The 21,861-nt window shown below is 42.2% G+C and overlaps 1 protein-coding gene across 1 annotated transcript in view; it reads right to left on the reverse strand.

Annotated features, from left to right (window-relative positions):
* Nucleotides 1–21,861, reverse strand: part of LOC120733957 (double C2-like domain-containing protein beta) — a 210,213-nt gene that overhangs the window by 27,901 nt on the left and 160,451 nt on the right. Inside the window, exons 4-5 of the mRNA XM_040032489.1 lie at nucleotides 18,956–19,065; nucleotides 12,837–12,963 (exon numbers count right to left, since the gene is read on the reverse strand). Of these exons, the coding sequence (XP_039888423.1) occupies nucleotides 12,837–12,963; nucleotides 18,956–19,065 (237 nt within the window). The remainder of the gene's footprint in view (nucleotides 1–12,836; nucleotides 12,964–18,955; nucleotides 19,066–21,861) is intronic.

The following is a 21,861-nucleotide window of genomic DNA, read 5'->3' on the forward strand; positions in this document are numbered from 1 at the left end:
CTACAGTCCCTGTTACTTTGACTGAAAGTTGCTGTCAGTATGTCAAAAGAAAACTTTTTTTTTTTCTTTCTAACTCGATTTGCCAAATAATAAAAAAAAAGTTTGCATATGTTCTGAAAATTTTCACAACTTTTAAATATTACTGGTTTCAGTTGAATGGACATTTTTCTGCATTTTTCAGATACATCAACAAGCAGGTGAATAAAATGCATGTTTATCAGATAACCAGCCATAAATGTCCTTCAGGAGTTCACAGGTGGCCAGAACCATGACTGTAAATGAATGACAATGAGCTCTGAAGCAGCTGGATGTATAAATAAGCACCTGTTTGCCAACAAGTCAAGATATCAGCTTAAAATATGATCACATGTCCCTATTGTGTGCATTTTCAATGCTGCTGGTGTCTCACAGAAAATGGTATAATTTGGCACCAGTGCCTGGATGCATCGCGTTTAAGCAGCAGTGAGCCAGGTCTGTCACTCCCAACAAACAAACAAAGCAAAAGACAAAGCTCCAAACGGGATGCAGTCCACTTTCTTGTGGCTAATAAACAACCCACCCATCCGTCACCTAGCCAACTCACTAATGGAGATTTTGTAGCTCGGGGCTGTGATCTCTCAGCGCCCAGCGTTGCTGCAGCTGGTGCATCAAAGACCCCTTGCACACCATAGTGAGTTGCAAGCACTATCTGGCAGAACAGCATTATTTGATGCCACAGAGTAGAAATGCATTATCACAACTTCTTTTTTCTGCCTCCAAGTGGCAAGAACCCCCCCAAAAATCTTAGAGACAATGACCAGTACCACTGGCAAGTTGTTGATGTAAAAACACAAAAATATACCTAAAAACATTGCAACATTGTCAACATTGACAGTAACAAGCTCTGAACACAAGATGAATAAAAACTGGGGTCTACCACACCAGGCAAAATCCTAAGAGCTAAAATCCCGTGGGACTTCTAGACAGACAGACAAACTGGTCATGGCTAACCAACCGGACATAGTAGTGGTGGACAAGCAGAAGGAGACAGGTGCAGTGATATACCAAGTGATAGCAACATGAGAAAGAAGAGATGAAAAGCTGGAGAAATACCAAGGGCTGAGAGAAGAGCTCGAGAAGATGTGGAAGGTGAAGGAAACAGGAAACAGTGGCTTCTGCAGATCCCAGGAACATCATCCAAGATCTGTGTCCAGAAGAGAGAAGTCCAAGGAACAGCAAAGACACTGCAGAGGACCCTCAAGCTCCCAGGCCTTGGGTAGAGGACTTGAGCCTGAAGGATACATGTATATAGATACGTATCCACATAGCTGCCCACTTGGAGACAGCAGCCCAGATTTGAGTCTGACACGTGGCACTCTTTTGTTTCTCACCACTTTCCTGTCTATTTTCACTGTTTCACCATCAAATAATGGCAGAAATGCCCAAAAAATAATCCAAAAGAAAGTGCCCTCACAAGCTGTGCAATCTATGATCTTTGCTGCCTACACCCCCAAAACTCCCACAATAATCAGAAAACAATATTTAAATGAAGAGCAAAACTGGCATAAAGAAACAGCTCTGCAGACGCAGACTGCTGCCTCCACCACACACTCTTGTACTGTGTGTAGGAGACAGGGCTCAACAATCTGTCTAGCAGTATCCACAGCAGGATACTAATCAGATATCTCCAAGGAGCTGACTCTCCCCACATGAATCACACATGACTTTTACAAGACGTCTCACTGGACTGGTGACGACATTCAACTCATCTAGCGTGCCAACATGTTTCAGTTGCCACTTCAGCTTACTCTCAAATCCATTTTGTCCAGTTGTGATTTTGTAGTTTCTGTCTGCCTGTATCCTTTAGCAGAGCGCACTTTAGGAATCCACGACAAACCAAGAGTGTCGAGACACATACAGTAGCGAGGTAGGAAGCAAAAACCTCAGGCTGCCTGGATAGTAACAAGCCCAGCATGCCTGACAAGCACTGACATTTTTACAGCACTCACTGTCTTCTTTTCAGTTTCACACTCACAGATCAGTCATTTAGCCTGAACACCAGCCCTTTGCTAACAGCTCTTTTTTATGCCAGCATATAAATAATCCATACCAAGAAAGTAGCAAGTAAACTGCATTCACTGCGAGGGTGACCACAATGGATAAAATGACAGTATTTTTCGGTCCATAAGGTGCACCAGATTATAAGGCACATTAAGTGAAACCAAACAGTCAGATAAACAAACTTTACTCAACTCATTCTTGCGTCCTCCACTTCCTATTCCCATGTTGTTGCAGTATATTAATGACTAGTGTTGGTCAAGTTACTTGAAAGTAACTATCAGTAACTAATTACTGATTACTTCACCAAAAAAAGTAATCCCGTTACTTTACTAATTAGTTATTTTCAAAAGTAATTAATTACTTAGTTACTTTTTAAAAACACGATTTACAACCTGAGTAGGTGATAAAGCGATAGATCTTTCAGCCCAATTCTACTTTTTCTACATAATCCATCATACAAAATGTAATCAAATGGAAAAGTCTGTTTTTAAAACTTGTTTTATCAGTTTTAATCTTTTAACTTTATGCATCAAGCAAAAACTTAATTATATGCAACATTCTCTGACTGGAAGAAATTTGTTTAACATTTAAACCTATTTTCTGCACATTCCAGCACATAAAATAAATTTTTTTTTTGTGTTTACACTCAATCTTTCAAATAAGTGCAAGTAAAACACAGCAGAAAATAAATAAAGTCAAAGACTAGCGGTCCTGTTGCTCTATTTTCACCTGTATAGCAGGCGGAGGTGTACGCTGGTGCAGGTGTGCCGCAGCGGTCAGTGGAAGAATCTGCGAGTTTGTCTGTGAATTCCCCAATACGTCGTAGCGCACTCGGTGCTTGCCCGGAAGTTAAGGGGTTTTTTCGCTGTAAAAAGAAGTTTTCTTCCCACGCAGTGAACAGTGGACGCTAATATTTTTGTCACTTTTTATGGAATCAAACTCAAAGTAAGGTCAATACTTCCACGCTTTAAACGCTGCACGCTCATACTCTCTCCGGCACTCGATATATTATCCATTGTTGATCTGCACACAGCTGTTGCCACAAACGTCGCACTTGCTTACGTCACTGTCATGAGACACTCTCGCAAAAAAAATCATGGTTTTAGTAACGCAGTAACGCAGCGTGCTTACGGGAAAGTAACAGTAATCTAATTACCTTTTTTGCAATAGTAATCCCTTACTTTACTCGTTACTTGAAAAAAGTAATCGGATTACAGTAACGCCCATCTCTGTTAATGACTAACCTCGTATTGTGGATGGATTATCTCAGTTGTTCTCTCGACTGAAGTTTGGTCCGTTTGCAGCATCCTACCGTGCCATTGCATTTGTCCGTAACCATCGGGAACCCTCACATTAACTTTTATTAAGTGGAAAAAAGTTAGCGTTCATCCTCCAGCTTCACTGTGTTTATGTTATCCTAACATAGCTGTGTCACTAGCGATCACGTAAGTACATCGTTATATCCCAACTAGCCCAACTTCAGTAACCCTACAAATGTCACTGCTGTTTAGTTTTCTGTCTTCATTTATGTTGGAAGTGATAGCAGAGCTGTACGTTTAATTTTTTCAGAAATCTCTCAGTCAGAACATGCAATATCATGTTTAGGTAGAAACTAGCGAGCTAACTTCCTGCTAACTTCTAACTCCTTAGCCGTAATGCTCCGACAATCCACCAAGCTGTGCAGCTTCATAGCTTACCAAAGTTGTACTAAAACATTTTGACAGATTTTTGAGCGCCGTGTACAATCGGTTCAAGGTCAATAAGCACAACCAGAATTCATACATAAGGTGCACTGTCTATTTTATTTTAAGTGTGCCTTATAGTCTGAAAAATACGGTAGATAAGAGTGTTTCAGAGGGACCGCTTAGGTAAGACTGCAATAGTTTGTACATGTGCACAGGAGGGATAGTGGATACATTGGACAAAGGATGTTGTAGATGGGTCTTCCAGGCAGGAAGAAAAGAGAAAGCCCACAGGGAATATTCATAGATGTAGTGAGGAGGATTTGCAGAGGGTTGGTGTGACAGAGGAGGATGCTGGCACTATTTTCTTTCCTTTTCATCTCACACACCCCAAAAATCACTATATGATGAATAAATCTGTTACTTGATTTTCAAAATGTCAAACAATCCCTTAAACAGGACTTTATAAGCCAACTGATGGCATCACAACAACAATATCCATCTTTTATATACCATCTTTGTATGAAATACTAGAGAAGAAAAACAATGGCAAAATGGTTTGAGTATCTTTGCTTGGATCAACCGTGGGGTGAAAATTCTTTCTGATAGTAACACGCATGTGTAAGGTGCTCATGCAGGTGTGAAACAGATTAGAAGCAAATAAGGGAACAGCAGCAGGAAAGGAGCACCCACAGGAGAAGAAGGAAATCACAAAGGATGTGCAAATCCTAACTGCAACATTTTGGCTCAATTTTCATTTTTCAAACTAAAAGCAGCATATGGTTTTAGTGGTTTTAGGGTTCCTAATACACCGGAGTGGTTTGAATGCAAAGCCTAAATGTAGTAAAAGCTTTTCAAACTAAAATTTATGGATGTCTCCTAAGATGTGACTCCTCGTGCAGCTTTTATGAATCCCCGTTTCCTTTTTCTATTAATCTGTTCAAACATAAAATCAATTAACATAACCAAACACACCGCCGTGCAGTGGTGTTTACTTTACATTTTCCAGCTACATGTACCATTGCCTCAGGGAAAACTCAATTATGATTGGCTAGAGGATGTCCATTAATTGAATTTAATGCACAGCATTACCGGATACCTCCGATGAGACCATCTCCACATCACTCTGAATGAAAGCAGGCGCGGTGCTAAATAATACAGTGAAATATGTCTCACTCTGTGCTCGCTTCATTATTTTCTCCAAAGACTGACAACAAAGCAGCGCATACAGTAGGTAGCAACCCAGCACAATAATATTCCAAGTGTATTGACTGGGTCCCAGGTATTACACAGCCCCTCAGGGGTTACCAGGGAAACAGAGGTATTACCAAGAAAAATGTCTGATCATATGCCAGGATAAAGGGGAGGGTGTCTTTGACTGGTTCACACTATTCTCCCAGTAATCAATTCAAAAATTTAGCCATGCACTTTAAAGTGAAACCCCTTCCCACAAGCCTCCATCTTTTCGTATTATTTATGGTAACAATACAACAAAGAAATTCTGACACGCTAAGAGGAACACCAGTGTTTGTCTGTGACACAGGTCACGTCTGAATCTCTTTGAGAGAATGCGTGGGTAGTTCAGGATTTGAGGCTTTAAATGTGTGCAACAGGAAGCTGGGTTGAAATACATCTCCTGCCAATGTCCTGGTAGGATCTCTTAGATCAACACCTCTCTGAAAACAGTGGGGCGCTAACTATTGTGCTGATGCAAGAGAAGCGGCTGAGGCATACAGAGCACTGGCATTCACACACATATTCCACGCAGAGAGGATAAATAAAGCTGTGCCCGTAACAGCAGAGGTAAAAACAGGTGAGAGAAATTGTTGCTCAGAGGCTTAAGAGGAATATTTAGGCTTCTCAGTCTCTGGTTCTCTCGCCTTTAAGGAAAAAAAAAACACGAAGCGCCTCGTTTGTACTTGTACTAATGTGATTATCTCCTCATTCAAACTTCAGTTCCCATGTCTGGCTGGAAATGCTGAAAAATGTCCATGTCTGCAGTAGATTTCAATGAGGTAAAAGCAGCAGCCTCGAACAAATGAAGCCAAAGCTCAAGGGAGAAAAAATGCAGCTCTCTGAACTGTCACAAGAGGCTGCCCCCAAAAACAAGACAATGCCACAGACATCAGATCAAAACAGTGAAGCCAGCATAGGAGCATCTTAAACCTGTTTTTCTTGAAATGGCCACCGGGGGCAGACTGCTGAGGTTGCAAAAAGACTTATTATTGTACAAGTATATGGGAAGAGGCTCCTCCCTTCCCTTGGTTTAGGTTTCACTTTTTCCAAACTCGACTGATATCTAGCAAGTGTTTGCGGACAAGTCAGACTCCATCTTCTATGCAAACTATCTTGACTGGTTTTCTTGTTCAGCATCCAGTTTGCAAATGATTTCATCCAATGACAGCCAGCAGTTTTCAGGAACTACTCAGAAATTGGTGAATACACGTATTTTCCTGCGGTTGCCAGATAGTTGGAGCCTTGTGTAAGTGAATGATTAGCTGTTTGGAGTTTTTAAATATTAAACAGCTAACATTGTGGTTCATGCATTTTAACAACAAACTGGCAGGCTAGCCTCTGACTTATCATTCCCAAAAAATTGAAGATAACAAATTGATAAAATTCACTGAAGTTTCCAACCAACTGTAAAGATGTCTCCTTGAATGAAAAACTATATAGTTTGCGTAAAATATAGCATTAAGAACACTAACATATCGGTGTGGAAGTGAAGTGTTAGAACCCCTGGATGTCAGAAATGTGAGAAAACCTTGTCGGAGAGAACAGAAAGATAAAGGTCTGTAAGGTATTTCATGTTCTGAGTTGTACAGGCCATCACATCCATCATTATTAACACTGTCACCCTTTAGCCACATGTGCCATACTCTTTTGTGGCTGAATGCTTTCAGCAAGCATTTGGCGTGATGCCGTAGTAACTGTTTCCAGGAAAGACAGATCAACGGCTTTTAAACACGGGCTTACATAATGAAACAAAATACAATTTGAAATTGCATAAAATGTGGCAACAGGGTGAGCTACAAATTTGAGGCCTTCTATTACAGCTAAGCCTTTCATTGTCCAACTGAGTTGAGGGAATACAGAAATGTATTGTACAGAGACAGATCCAAGATTCATTGCCAGATTAGGCTGCTGGCTTCTACTGTTCAGGGCCTCTTGCCGTCTCCTGGTGCCAGTGCTCATTGCAGATCCAGAGTCCAGGCTTGGAGACTCATCCATTAAATTGAAAATGGGCAATTGGTCAAACTCACAATGTTGGCAGGCACAGCAGTCCAGCCTCATTGAAATTACCAAAACATACAAAGTGTTCCTCAGTCTTTATGTCAGCATGTACAAAATATTCATTGGTTCTATATTCTAATAGATGAAGTGCCTTAGCTTAGCTTAATGTTTTCATGTCTGAGTGTCATTTGTAAATGTGTATACAAATGGTTTGCAAACCTCCAGCAAACACTCACTAAACTGATTGGGGGAAAAACTTATATATTCTTTGTGACTAAGGTCACCCACTGATCTCTAACACTGTGCAATTAAATTCTAAGGGGAAGATGTCTGAAATTTAAAAAACACTACAAAATCATAGTATTTACAAAGATTTTAGTAGTTTTCTGTTGAAGAAGGTAAAACAGTAACAACTTTATTTAGCCGCTGTTAGTGAAACTATATTTGTAGTAAGGGTGTAAGATTTCTCCAAGCGTTTATTCACGCTTGGTGAATAAACTCTCATATGTTGTCAGACTGTAACTGACTACACGAGACTTGAGGAGGAAGTCGACACATTTTATTAAGATCATGATCGCGTTGTCTCTTTCCTTTGCATTTTAATTTCTTTGTTGTCCCTCCACTGCACTCGAATGTCTACACCTTTTTTTTTCTTCTCTTTTCTGCCTTTGGTGTACTACATTATATATTTGGCCAGTCTCTAGCCAGACACGTAAAACGTGACTAGTCAGAAGGGAGGTGTCCTTTCCGACCACTGTATTCAAATATGGTGAAGTAACATGGCTGGGAATTTCATCTTCCCAGTTTGTTGGAAGATGAAATTACACACTAATCTATGTATATTCATGAATACAATATACATTTTCATATGACCCAGAATGACCCTGAAAAATGACCTTTAAGACTTTAAGGTTACATCAAAGCTTTTCTGTGTTTTCTACCCAATCTACTGACTTTTATATAAGCCGAAGAAGCCAGTTAAAAGGCTCCACTGTCAAGACCATCAATAAGACAGGCAGTGTGAGCTGCTGGATGAGATGATTAAATGGTTGCTCTATTCTCCCCGGCACACAAAACAACTTCCTGTTTTCAGACAGAGCTCCTCATCCAAGCGCAAACAGAGCCGAAAGCTACCTGCCAGAACACCCTTTTCTCTTTTTAACCAGCAACAGTCATAGCTTCACTTCACTTTGCCTTGAAGCAATCTGTGTGAAAAAGGCCTATGAGGCCCTGTTACATGACATATGACAGGGTGGTCCAAAATAGCATGAATCTTATCTGAAGAAGAAATGAAACATTTGTCACCTTTGACGCAAATATCTGCTCTGCTTAAAAACCTATACAGCGATGATCTGAGCTACCCATCTTCTAAAATCAACTCTAGTTTTACTAAACGAATAGTAACGTGGAAATGAAAGAGCATGTCTGCTGTGCGTGGATAGGTATTCTTTGCTGTAGATAGCTGTTGTAAAGCTGCAGGCAGCAGTGTCATGCAGATATACCTGTGAGTCACGTTGTTTCATGTCAGCACTGACAGTATCTACTGATCACACTTTGCAATCCCTCATCTGGTTGTTATCTCTTAGACATGCAGATTTTTGCCACAAACATTTAGATGCAACGTTGCAAATTGTAAACTTACCTGCTTTATCTACTAACCTACTACTAAACTACTAACTAAACACAAATAATAGCATTTTTAACACTAATACTGCTTTCTGCTCCCGAAAATGCTCAAATCTTTGAATGGCAAATGACTACAAAACACTTTAAATGTGGTCATTTTTGGAAGCACTTACATAAACAAACCTCGGTACAAAATCAAAGCCCAGATTGTTCAATGAATAGTAGCTGTTTGGTCCCAGTTTATGCACAAGCATATTTTTGTATTTTTGGATGCTATTTCTCACTCCCACATAGACAACAAAGCATATGAGTGAAGCAACAGGAAGTTGTCTCTCCAAACACAAGACTGTGCTCCACACTCCAAATATGGATGGTCCAGAATTACACTGCATCCACTTTTTTTTTTAAAACCATAAACTGTGTAGGCATTTTCAAAAGGATATTCAATCACAGTTCAATGATACTTCACTCCACTCCCATGCTCTCATAACGCATAATCCACTCCCGCACCCCACTTATGGGCTCAAAACCCAAGGCTCTAATCTGTCATGTGCTTTAAGCTAAATCCTCCCGGGTCCTGTTGTTTCTTGCAATTACCAACATCTATTATATGGAGCACCATGCCATGCCCTGTTGGGAGCTTTTGTTATACTATTATAATGCACCACTTATTATCTGGATTTAGTATTACCAGATATTTAAATTTGTTCGCACACACCTTCTGTCCCAGTGAAACTAATTAGAGTTACATGTTATCAATAAAACAGACCGCATGCCTTCCTTAATTACTCTCCGTGCAGAACTGTAGCTCAGGCTTTGACATGCAGCTGTGTATCTGAACAGAAACAGTGAAATGATTGCTAAACATCAGAAAATATCTGCTAAGTCTTCAGCTTTTGCTTCTTTAGACTGCCTATTGTGGATTTTAAGGTTTGTTTTGGATGAATAAGCCAGATTGCAGGACTGATTTTATCCCGAGTTTAAGAGTTGGAAAATTCTGTTTATTTTTAAATGAAATCTGCACCTCTTCCCCTCCCACCCACCCACCCAAACGTCTGCTAGTGATCCAAGAGTTTGGTTCAACTGATCAGCATTTAAAGATGTGTTTGCTCATTTGTTCTGGCTCTGAACTTTGACATGAGCAAATAATCGTATGCTTCCATGATGAGTTTTCCTAGGGTGCCAAATTGCGGCAGGTGTTAATTAGGGATGGGTACCGGTATCTGGTGCCTTTATGGCACCGGTTCTGACATAAACTGTAGTAACCAGACCGAAAAGCAGCGCACATTTCGGTGCTTTTTTTCCTGAGATGTCATACACTTTGGATTCTAGCCGATCATTTTACCTTTCCGAGGATAGTAGGCGGGCCCAGGTACGTACGTTCTTTTAGAGCAGAGCTACAGATTAAAAATGCCCAAGGCGAAGCGGTCAAAAGTCTGGCTGTACTTCACAGCAAAAGATGCAAACTCAGCAGCCTGCAACAAGTGCTTTAAGCTGATACTGTGCAAAGGAGGTAACTCCTCGAATCTGATGAAACACCTGGTGACGCATAGCGTTTTTTAAAAGCCGAGAAATGCACCGTATTTGATAGCTTGCTGCGAGACCTCACACCGTGCACATCTACTGCCGGTGTGGTGCCTGTTATCGGACCCGGAGTTAGCAACATCCCCCAAGAACCCGAAGAGGAGAGTCCTGGCCCCTAGCCCTGCCAGTGTAGCAGAAATGATGACGGATGATGATGGCAGCAGCAGCAGCCGTTCTTCTCTGAGTGAGTAGCTTAATGTTGTTCGTGTGTAATTTACGTTGAGTAGGCTAACCACGTTATTAAACTAATGCATGTAAGGTGAACTAGCAAACACCGTCGTAGTTACATGCGGCTGTCTTCTTGTTTGATGGCAGATACTCCCTTCACTCTGGCCAAAAAGGCTAAAATGACCAAAGAAAAAGTGGAAAACAGCTAAACATGAGAGGTTTTTGGACAAAGTTTGTGTTTTTTTCCATTGTTTAAGCACTGCTTCCAGCCAAGAGTGATACCATATATGTCCTATAGCTGCAGAAAAGACTAACATTGTTATCTTTTTACATAAAAAGAGATAAAAGATAAGATAAGATACCTTTATTAGTCCCACGAGTGGGAAATTTTCAAAACAGCTAAACATGAGAGGTTTTTGGACCAATTTTGTGTTCTCCATTCTTTAAGCACCGGTTCGAGCACCGTTTAAGCACCGGCACCCTTTCAAAAGTACCTGGTTTGGCACCGGTATCGGATAAAACCTAAACGATACCCATCCCTAGTGTTAATGAACGGTAGGACAGTGCACCACTATTTTGATAAATCTTCCTGAAAGACTTTTACATTCAAAACAAGGGTTTATGACCCTCTCTGAAATGGTTTTAGTGGTTCAGACTTTACCTTCAGGTGCATTGTTCCTGTCAACTGCTGTTTCTTAGTTGACATTACAAACTGATGAAATAGATACCTGAAAACACTTTACTAGCTGCTTCGTCTGGTTAGTGGGTATCAATTATTTCAGTTTTGAGAGTGCTAGGCCAGAAGAGCCAAGGTTTGAAGAGTCAGTGTGCTTATAAAGCTTTGAAAGTTACATAACCTGAACTTTATTGTGAACAAACCAAAGTCTTAACAAGCTCATTAAGGTCTGAGACCTCAAGAAATGTTATCTGAGACCTCCGATCTCTTGGGGATACCTAAACAGTTTCTTTCCCTTTTTAAAAAACCCCCACCAAAATTAAACAACATAATGCACTAGCTGTGATTAAAATGTGGATAATAACGGGTCACCTTTTACTTAATGCAAACTAAAGTTTGGTGCAGTTTAAAATTGCACAGGTTCTCCCACTTTTCCTAGGCATCAATGTCAAACGTAGGTGAAGGATAAAGATGTTTTGAAAGTTCACCGGCACGGACTGCGAAACCTGGGAGGTAAAAGCAGAGATCAAATCGGCACAGCATTATGAAATCAATTATTCATGCATGTTGAAGAGAGACGTCGTCAAAATTACACCGCCTTGACGGCCCATCACTCCCGGTCAGATGGTCATACAGTGCAACAGATGTGGAAAATCAAGCTGTTCCCGTGCTGGTCTTTGTGAACATGAGCAAGCTTGCCAAGTCTAACCCACACTTGAGTCACTTAATACACTGAAAATGATGGACTGCTGCTGATGATTATGGTCTCGGCCTACACGTAACATATTGCACTGAGCAGAGTATAATGTTGAGTATTACATGCTATGCAGTTACACTGTTACACACAAATAAATAATGAAAAAACACAATGACTTCAAGCTTACTGTTTCTCAAGGCAGTTTTCATACCTGGCAACATTAGTTATAATTAAGCAGGTCATGTCAGCTCTGCTCTGCTGACATGAGCTGTTTATCAGAAGTGTTAGCTTCTTTCTTATGATCAATTTATTTATTCACAGATTTGTATTTGAAGTGTTTTTCTTAGCAGAATAAAGTGACTCCACTGGAAATATACTGGAACAACCTTATGCTTTGTAATGATGACTAAATTACTCTTTAATCTTAAGCTAGGCAGATGTATACCGGACACAGTAAGGTTTACAATTTGGTCTAAGGATCCAAGAAGTAAGAAGTAATATGAAAGTAGGGTGAAACAGCAGTCTGGTCAAAACTGGTTGAGATACGTTGGCAAAAACTGCACCTGGGACAGAAATATGTTGCTTCTATGTGCAAAAAGGGGAAAAGTGAGCTTTACAAAGCAAGAAATATCTATCAGATTATTGCAGTAAAGATGTGAAATGTATGTCGTTGTTTTTCAAATCGAATTACATTAAACTGCCCACTAATTTGATAACTAAAGGGCTGTCACACCTATATTTGCATCTAAATTCAGTGTCACTTGTTGCATGGTGATTTGCACATTTGGAAAAAACAAACATGGATTAGAATGTCATCAATGTAATGCAAATCATGTGTTTGGTTTTCTCTTCATCTAGAAGATTTTATTTATTTATTTTTGTTATAATCGATAAAATGATACGATATGACAATTCATACAGAACTTCTTCTTTGGTGGAAATTTTGACTTAAACTTCCACATGGCATTTAATAACATGTCTATCAGACAGCAAAGCCATGTCTGTAATATTGGCACAATCTTTAGGATCTAAAATGTTGTTGTGAGTACAGCCCCTCAAGAAACAACGACACGATCACGTTTAAACAACATAAAAATGCAGCTGTGTGTGTGGGATGGAGTGAACTTACAGGTAACTGTTTCTCCAGGCAGTTGTTGAAATTCTTGGTTTGATTGGGCTTCAGCTTCTTGAGAGGGATTCGCGTTTCCCCGATGAACTCGTTGTGGCGGAATTTGTCCTCATCACACACTGAAATCCTGAGATGACAAGAACAGAGAAGTGTAGGAGGACATGAGTAGAGCGAGGTTTAGGTTAGGGTTTGTTGCTGAGAGGAGGCTTAAAGCCATAAAACCAGTCATTTTCCACCATCCACCTTCACAGGGCTTCAATTTGTACTTTGTAGTCACAGCTGCTAAATCTGTAGGACCACAGCACTCAGAGCACTGAAGCTACAACCAAGTAGTTCTGCAGGGATCATTGTCAGACTCTATCAGCATGACAGGAAATGATGAGATAATTATACACGAGGACGCGTTCAACCGTGCACGGATCAAAAGATTCAAACATACTAAGATGGAAGGGGAAACTCTACGTGAGAAGACGTCGAGAAAAATTTGACATCATGTCAAAGTCATTTAAGACCCCGTCACGAATTCATCTTGAACACATCTCCATTTGCTCGTCTTATTTACTCAATTAGTGCAGCACGAATCGAACTGTGCTGTGGCGCATTGTCCTTTCCGCCTGTTTACTGATTTCTATTATGTGCCCACTTTGCATTTGTTTCCACTGAACACACAAACAAAACAAATCCTCTTTTCAGTGCAAGACGGCGTCCTTTCTTAACAACAATAAAGACGTGGATTTATAATATAACACAGTAGGCTACAGTCACAAAAGCTAATGATTGATGGGGAACCGAAAGGTCTCTTGCAGTCAAAAGGTGCACGGGGCCACAAAATGAGCTTTGTGTTTCACTGGAGATCTATATTCTTCGCCAGCATTTCATTAAATTTATAATGAAAGCCAATTATTGGTGCTCCCTGCAGACCTATGCTTTCAATAAATGCAGAGAGCGCCCACCGCCCTAACATGACATGATTCACACTCACGGCTCCAGCACGCCTGTGTTGGGGAATACTGTTTGTTTCAAGTGCTTTTCCGCTGCATAATCAGCTGCAATACTGAGGAAAACATGCAGCCTTTAGGAACCGCACAGCGTTAGGATGTTGTATGTACGTTAATATGCATCACTAATACAGTAGACTGTATGGGACGTGATGCAATCAGACTCTCAGTGAAAATAACTGGACAGGTGCTGAATTCAAATTTCAATTTCCAAGAAGAAATAGGTTGCGCTGTTTTGGAAGCATGGATGCTTTTCTCACAGTCTATTGTTTCTGGAAAATGGTTAATAAAGGTGTTTTCTGTGTGTGAATAGATCTTTTGGCTTGTGTGCACAGTGTCTGTCACATCTCATCTCTGCTACATTTGCTTCAGGCCTTCATTGTTGTTGTGGCATTCAGTCCAGTAACAATACAGTATTTTTTTTTTCTGCTCCGCAACACAAAATAATCAGCAAAATACAGTCACGTATTTGCAGCGTGTCGATAAGGTTGACAGTCGGTCACTGCAGTCCAGCAATTACTCCAGCTGTCCCAGAAGTACAGTGAGCGCTTTGCAGCTTATATTGTGTAGTAGGAAAGCATGTTTTCACAAAATACATTCAAGCTATTAGAAGTAATGCAATAAAACTTTTGCAAACATTCTGTGATGATTTGGTAGTCACTTGTGTAAACTTAGGGAGGTGATAAAAAATGTTTTGTGTCCCTTGTTTCTGTCTTGTTTGCTGGACAAATGGAGGACAAAGTGACAGGCCTAAAAAAACAGTATCTGAAAGTCACGTCCTGAGGAAATGCGAAAAAAATACAGCAAACACCTGACATAGAACCGGAGAGATGCATCGGGCTCTTCAGCTGATCCACCTACTGTTTGTTTACGCCTCATCAGAAATGGCCTCAGTGGAAGGGGAGCAGTGAAGAAGCCATTCTTGAGGAAGGGAAACAGGAAGAAAAGAGGTGAAGTTTGCCAAATTAAACAAGAACCAGACTGATCATCAGGTCTTACAGAGGAGGTCCAGAGAAGGTCAGGAGAGCGATATGACTGTGAGGGTCCAGAGCCACCTGAAAAACATGGCGTCTGTCGTGGTTTGGGGCTGATTTCAGCCATTGGTGCAAAATTCAATAGAATTATAAACGCAAAAAGGAACCATCTGATTTTAATCCATCACACAATACCATCGTGAAAGACTAAAAACCTACTTGGATAGAAGAAGACACAGAGGAACACTATCAGTCACGGACTGGTCTCCTCAGAGCCCAGATTTCAACGATACTGAAGCAGTGTGGGATCGTGACAGACAACAGAAGAACAACCAGCTAAAATTCAAAGAAGAGCTTTGAATGTCCTTTAAGAAGGCTGGAGACCCAGTCCTGAAGACTACTTAAAGAAATTGTAAGAAAGTTCGACTGTGTTGAAGAACAAAGGTCATCATACCAAATACTGAAAAGCTCATTAGAACTGTAAAAACGCTGCTTTTGCCTCTTATACTGTAGCTTCATGCATGCTTGCATGTTTCAATAAATCATTGCACCCATTTCTAATCTTCCTAGATAAATATGAAGAAGTTTTTGCACAGTACTGTATCTAGATAAACATTGTATTTAATGGCAAAATGTCACCAGCATAAAACATTCCCATTAGTGTTAACTGATTGTAAGAAGAGAGACTTTCAGAGAAACCTCCCCTCTTAGCACGGGCTTGCTTCTTAGTAAGCACTTGCTTCTCAGAATGGGCTGGAAATCTTTGAAGACATTTTGAGCTCTGCTTTGTCGTTTGGCATCTGTGCCCTGACATATTGGGTTATGGCATTTGTGAGATCTGTCTGTCACCACCAGTTTCTCATGTTTTAAATAAGATTACAGCTGTGAAGAGGAGTATTTTACCCCAAACAACAGTCGAGGTTTTAGTGAAATTAGAAAAAGCAGGCAAAAAAAAAAAAAAAAAAAAGAAGTTACAGTTTAACTAAGTTCAACAACCTCAACAATTACAATATCTCCCTATGAGGAGCACTTGGCAACTGTGGTGAAGGCGAACTCCCTTTTGACAGGAAGAGACCTCCAGCAGAGCCCAAAAGGACATAAATAGGGATCTTTAATAAATTAAGTCCCAAAGGTAACTTGAGGTGTGAATACCAGACCTTCAAAGAGAAAACAGTTAAGTGGAGATTATGTGATTATGTGCAAAATATCCACTTCCACATGGAAACACAAAAGATGATTTCAGCACTGTCAAGGGCAAGAAAACCCTATTACTCTAAAAAAATATAGAAATGATGGCCAATCAGAAGTCTGGAAATAATGGTTATTATTATCAAAGTTGAACAAAGAGCGAGAAGTCTTACGTTTGGAGAAAATCGTCTCATGCAAACAGTAACATGGTGCAAGTCTGTTGTCGAAAAACAAGATAAACATGCACATGCACAGTAAACAGTATTTACATGTGGACAATGCTCTAAAAACTGGGCGCCCTCTAGTGGTCATTTCAATGAGTGCATGTCAAATGTCGGCTCAAGGGGCCAGTTTAGATTCGTGGGTGGACCTCGGCATGCTGCAAACGGAAAAACAACTTTTGCAATGCTTTATTTTACAAGGGTGTATTTTAATATAAAACATGTAAAACATCACTAACCACCCAGACTAGTGGGGGCTTTTTGAAGTAGAAACACACCTGTGTGTTATTTCAGGAACAACACTATTTTTCAGAGAGGAGGAACAAACAAACCAAAAGGATCATTAAGCTGAGGACTTGTTCCACCCACATTTATCTTGAGGAAGTGAACTGGAGGACAAATCGATGGAGCCGGTAAATGAAATGCTGTGAAAGTCCCTGAAATGTTTTCACGGCATTCCAGCACATAACATTAACTCTAGAAACACATTTGCGACTGGGGTGCTTGGGGGTAAGTGAAGACAAAAGCAAACTGAAATCCTCCACTGCATACGGCCCACCTGGGATGTACGAAATGATTATGCATATGATTGCATAACCTACCTCCGCCACTTGATTGTACAGTGTTAACACTTTGGTAAAAATACAGGAGCAAAGAATGGTGAAGTAATAAAAACAAAGTGCTTTTCATTGCATAAGGGCACCGCATTCATCTCAGGAAGATGGAGTTTTAGTGTGTTCTCAGGTGTTGTAGTGAAACACAAATAACCAAACAAACAGGAAGTCCTCTCACCCAAACAGAAGTGCTATTTGGAAATCTGACAAATAAAGGATTTCCCAACTGTTATTACGATCTGAAGCTATTCCAGACTCGGCATGCAAACTCGCAGTGAAAAGGAAGAAAGAGGAAAAGCAACATCATCATTCATTTCTGCTTGAGAGGCTGTGGTTAAACACAGGCTGTAATGCAGTTAGTCTAAAACAGAAACCAAGAAGAAGAGAAACTGTCAAACATCACTGCTCCCTGAAAATGATCTTCTGAAGCCTTTAAAAACAGATCCACGGCAGCTAAGCACACCAAAACAACAAAAGACAGATTTATTCTATCCCTCTCTGCCTTTCAACTCTCCCTTCTATTTTTCTTCTTGTTCACTACACACACCCTTTTCCCCTTATATCCTTCCTTATAAGATGTGTTTGTTATTTTCTTACTTTGTCTTCTATTTCCCCTTCACTTCCTTTCCTTTTGTTCTTTGGTTAAGTTTTATTTTCTTCCATTTTCTTCCTCTTGCCTATTATTCCTCTATTTTCATTTTTCTCTTCCTTCCTTCTATCCCTTGCTACTTCCTTTCTTCCTTGTTCCATTCCTTGCTTACTCTGTTCCTTCCTTCTTTTGGCTCCTTCCCTTTAAACCTTCTTCCACCCTTCCCCATTTTTTCCTGCCTCTTCCTTTCTTCCTTTATTCCTTCTCTTCTTCCTTGCCTCCTTGGTTCCTTTCTTGCTTTCCCTGCTGCTTCTTTCCTTACATTGCTTTTTCCATCCATCCATCCCTCCATTCATCTTTCCTACCTGTATTCCTTCCTTACTTACCTCACTATGTAATGCTCCCTTCTTTTCTTGCTTCCTTACTCGTTTACCCTTCTCCTTCTTTTTTGGGGTTTCTTCCTTACTTCCCTTTAACTTCTTTCATCCCACACCCCCCTTCCTTCCTTCCTTCCTTCCTCCCACGCCCCCTTCCTTCCTTCTTTCCTCCCTCCCACACCCAGTTCCTTCCTTCCTTCCTCCCTTCCTCCCAAGCCTCCTTCCTTCTTTCCTTCCTTCCTCCCACACCCCCTTCCTTCCTTCCTTCATTCCTTCCTCCCACGCCCCCTTCCTTCCTTCCTTTCCTTCCTTCCTTCCTCCGCCCACACTTCCTTCCTTCCTTCTTTCCTTCCTTCCTCCTCCCACACGTCCTTCCTTCCTTCCTTCTTTCCTTCCTTCCCTCCCACACCCATCCTTCCTTCCTTCCTCCCACACCCCCTTCCTTCCTTCCTTCCTTCCTTCCTCCCACGCCCCCTTCCTTCTTTCCTCCCACGCCCTCTTCCTTCCTTCCTTCCCTCCTCCCACACGTCCTTCCTTTCTTCTTTCCTTTCTTCCTTCCTTCCCTCCTCCCCACACGTCCTTCCTTCCCCTTCTTTCCTTCCTTCCTTCCTCCCATGCCTCCTTCATTCCTATCCCCATGCCTCCTTCCTTCTTTCCTTCCTTCCTCCCACGCCCTCCTCCTCCTCTACCCCCCTTCCTTCCTTCCTTCCCTCCTCCCACACGTCCTTCCTTCCTTCCTTCCTTCTTTCCTTCCTTCCTTCCCTCCTCCCACACATCCTTCCTTCCTTCTTTCCTTCCTTTCTTCCTGCCCCCACGCCTCCTTCCTTCCTTCCTTCCTTCTTCCCACACCCCCTTCCTTCCTTCCTTCCCTCCTCCCACACGTCCTTCCTTCCTTCCCTCCTCCCATACGTTCCTTCCTTCCTTCCTTCCTCACCTCCTTCCTTCCTACCCCCACGCCTCCTTCCTTCTTTCCTTCCTTCCTTCCCTCCCATGCCCCTTCCTTCCTTCCTTCCGCCCTCCCATGCCTCCTTCCTTCGTTTTATTTCTTCATTTGTATCCAGATGTCCAACCACTCCTTTCTTCTTTTTTCCACATCTTTCATCCCTTCCTTCTCTTTCCATTCATTAAGTGGACACACGTGTGTAGCACTGACAGTACCTGAGTGTTTTGCGGACCATATCCTCATCAGTGATGCCGTAGTAGGTCAGGGTCTCATTCCAGACTGGGTTGAGTGTATTGTGCAGGGTCTTGGTTCTGAGTTTATTGGCCTGAAAGACAAACAAGGAAGACTGTGATTAAAAAGAGCTGAACATCATTCATGAGTGAAAAACACTGAGCTCCTCCTACAGCTCAGGAGAGCTCATCCCTCAGGTGTCATTTTCATTGAAGAACTGACAGAATTATATAAACATCCTTGAAAACGTACAAAGCCTCTCTGCCAGGGTGAAAATTTGTCAACGCGTTGACGTCTGGTGCCACGCATGCAAACACGAGCTCGGTGCTGCTGCATACTGAACGCTGTCAGGAATGAAATATCAGCAGCAGACTGCATTTACATGAAGTGACAGGCATAATCAAAGCATGGCAGGAAGTGGGTAAAAACACTGAGAACAATGTGATGAATGCTCTGAAGTTAAAAGATAGACACCATGGTTGTTCTGGCTCAGTGTGATTCTGTTTCTGTCAACAGCACATTTTTTGAGAAAACAATTTTCCAGTCACTGACCTTTCACTGGGATTAAATCTTTATACTTGAAAAACAGTCTGAAACAAAAACAAATGCACCACCTAACCAGCTAATACCATACACAACCTTAAATTAATATTTTCATAACTGATGCCTGCTGTGAGTGTATGGCACTGAAGTCAGGAGGTGAAGAGCTAAGATTAGGTCAGTACAAAGACACGGTGGTCGAAAACATACACTGTATATAAAAGATGGATCCAGGCACAGTGACAACTCCTACTACTGTTTTGAATCCTGGACTTAAACATATTTGCCATATTTTTTCAAACCAGATATCACAATTGACTCACACTCCACACCCACATGACAGGACAGGGCTTGTTAGTCACAAAGAACCCACAATGCAAACAGCACATACTGCTTTCTTGTCCTTTTTGACTGCAATGGTGAGCATAATCTACAAAATATGTTTTAAACTGACATCTGAAACCTCAAACACAAGTTCATAAACATGTCAAGTGTTTTTGAACTTTTCAGTTTACAGATTTAAAGTCATGAAAGAGAAGCCCCTTCACATTTATAGCTCAGGTGCTTGGACCGGTTCTTCTATAGCGCCTTTTTTGACATTCAAAGAGCTTTGCACAGCTCGCCTCATTCACACAGGCACTGCTTTCTATCTATCATTAACACTGCATCAGAGAGCAACTTGACGTTAGTATTTTGCCCGAGGATATTTGGCACTGGAGCAGACAGGGATCAAACCACCAACCTTCCAATTAGTAGATGACCTGCTCTACCACCTGAGCTACAGCCACCCCATCAAAGATTCTTTGCTGCAAGCTGAAATTGATGAAGCATTAACACATATTATGCTACTCCTGATAGTCTTTTAGTGAGGTGGCCTGAGTGCTTCCTTTGTTGGGGTGGGGGGGAAGTGCTTTGCGCAGGCGGGACATTTTTAGGGGGGGACGCGTGGGTGAGAGCCTGGGGGACCTAGGGAGTTGGGGGGGGGCCAGGGAGGATGTGCGAGGGTACAGGAGGATTAGGGCGGCTGGGTGGGCACGCTGCTGGGGAATGTGGGTGGTTGACAGGGTGCAGAGTGGTCAGTGGGGGGGGGGGGGGGCGTGTGTGGTTGTGGGTTTGGTGGTGGGGGGTGTGTGTGTTGGTGGGTGTGGGTTGTTTGGGTTTGGTGTTTTTTGGTGATAGGGAAGAGTGGGCGCGGGGGGTCGGTATGGGAAGAACCAGGGGCCGTGGTAGCGACATGGTGACGGTGACGGGGGGGTGAGAGGGGCAGGAGCGGTGGGGGGTCAGGTCATTGTCAATTGACACAGGGGGGGGAGGGGGGGGGGGGGGGGGGGTGGGGGAGGGGGGACCTTTGGTCAAGAATTAATATGGTTTTATTTTTATTTTTTTGTGTTGTGTGGTTTTGTGTGTTTTGGGTTTGGGGGGGGGGAGGTGGGTTGTTTGTTTGTTAGGGAGTGTTGTTTGTAGGGTGAGGGGGGGTGGGGGGGGGCGAGTGGGGGGAGAGAAGTGAGGAATGAGCGGGGGAGGCGGAAAGAGGGCGTGGTGGTGGAGGGAGGAGGAGAGAAAAATCCGGTGGAGAAGAATTGTAACCTAACAATGGTGAGAAAGAGATTTCGGTGAGATAGGGGGGGGAGAAAGGAAAAAAAAAAAAAAAAAAAAAAAAAAAAAAAAGAACAAACTCCTGGGTCACCGTATGGAGAAAAAAACCAGAAAGGAAAGGCAACAACAAAGAGGCACATAATAAATAAAAAAAAAACGGCACCATCACAAATAAACTCGTTAGCAGGAGATATCAGTAGATACTAAATAATAAACGAATATTGATGCAGGCACTGCAAATAGACAGCGCACAATGTGCTTTGAGGCAGCAGCCAAAGAAAAGCTGTAGTCCGCGTACGTTGAATACCCATGTGTTACCCCTGTGTGACATACCTGTGTGGATCAGCATGCTTGCACATTTCCAAAGGTACACTCGCCAGGTTAAAGATCTGCTAGGAGTGGGGGAGCACAGCCCCGTCGCACATGCCAGGGCATGAAGCAGGTATGGAGGAGAATCGAAGACTCCAGACATCCAGAGGCCCAACCAGAACACAAGAGACCAAGGAAGTACCACAAGGGGCAGGGAAAAAGAGCCCAGCGCGCACTGTCCCAGTAAGATCTGAAGGAGAGTCGCGCCAGATGAGGGCTCAACCGTCAGACAAGCCGCGGAGCAGAATGCAGGGGGGAGTTGCAGGTGACGCGCGGCCGGTGAGCTGCCGCCGGCGAGCCAGCTGTGCCTGAGTGACCGATCCCCAGCCGAGAGGAGCCGGTTGGCACCCCACTCCGGAGTGGCCCGAGCGAGCCCCAGGCTTCG

Source organism: Simochromis diagramma, unplaced genomic scaffold, assembly GCF_900408965.1.
Source record: "Simochromis diagramma unplaced genomic scaffold, fSimDia1.1 OVJJ01000216.1, whole genome shotgun sequence".
NCBI classification, from domain to species: Eukaryota; Metazoa; Chordata; class Actinopteri; order Cichliformes; family Cichlidae; genus Simochromis; species Simochromis diagramma.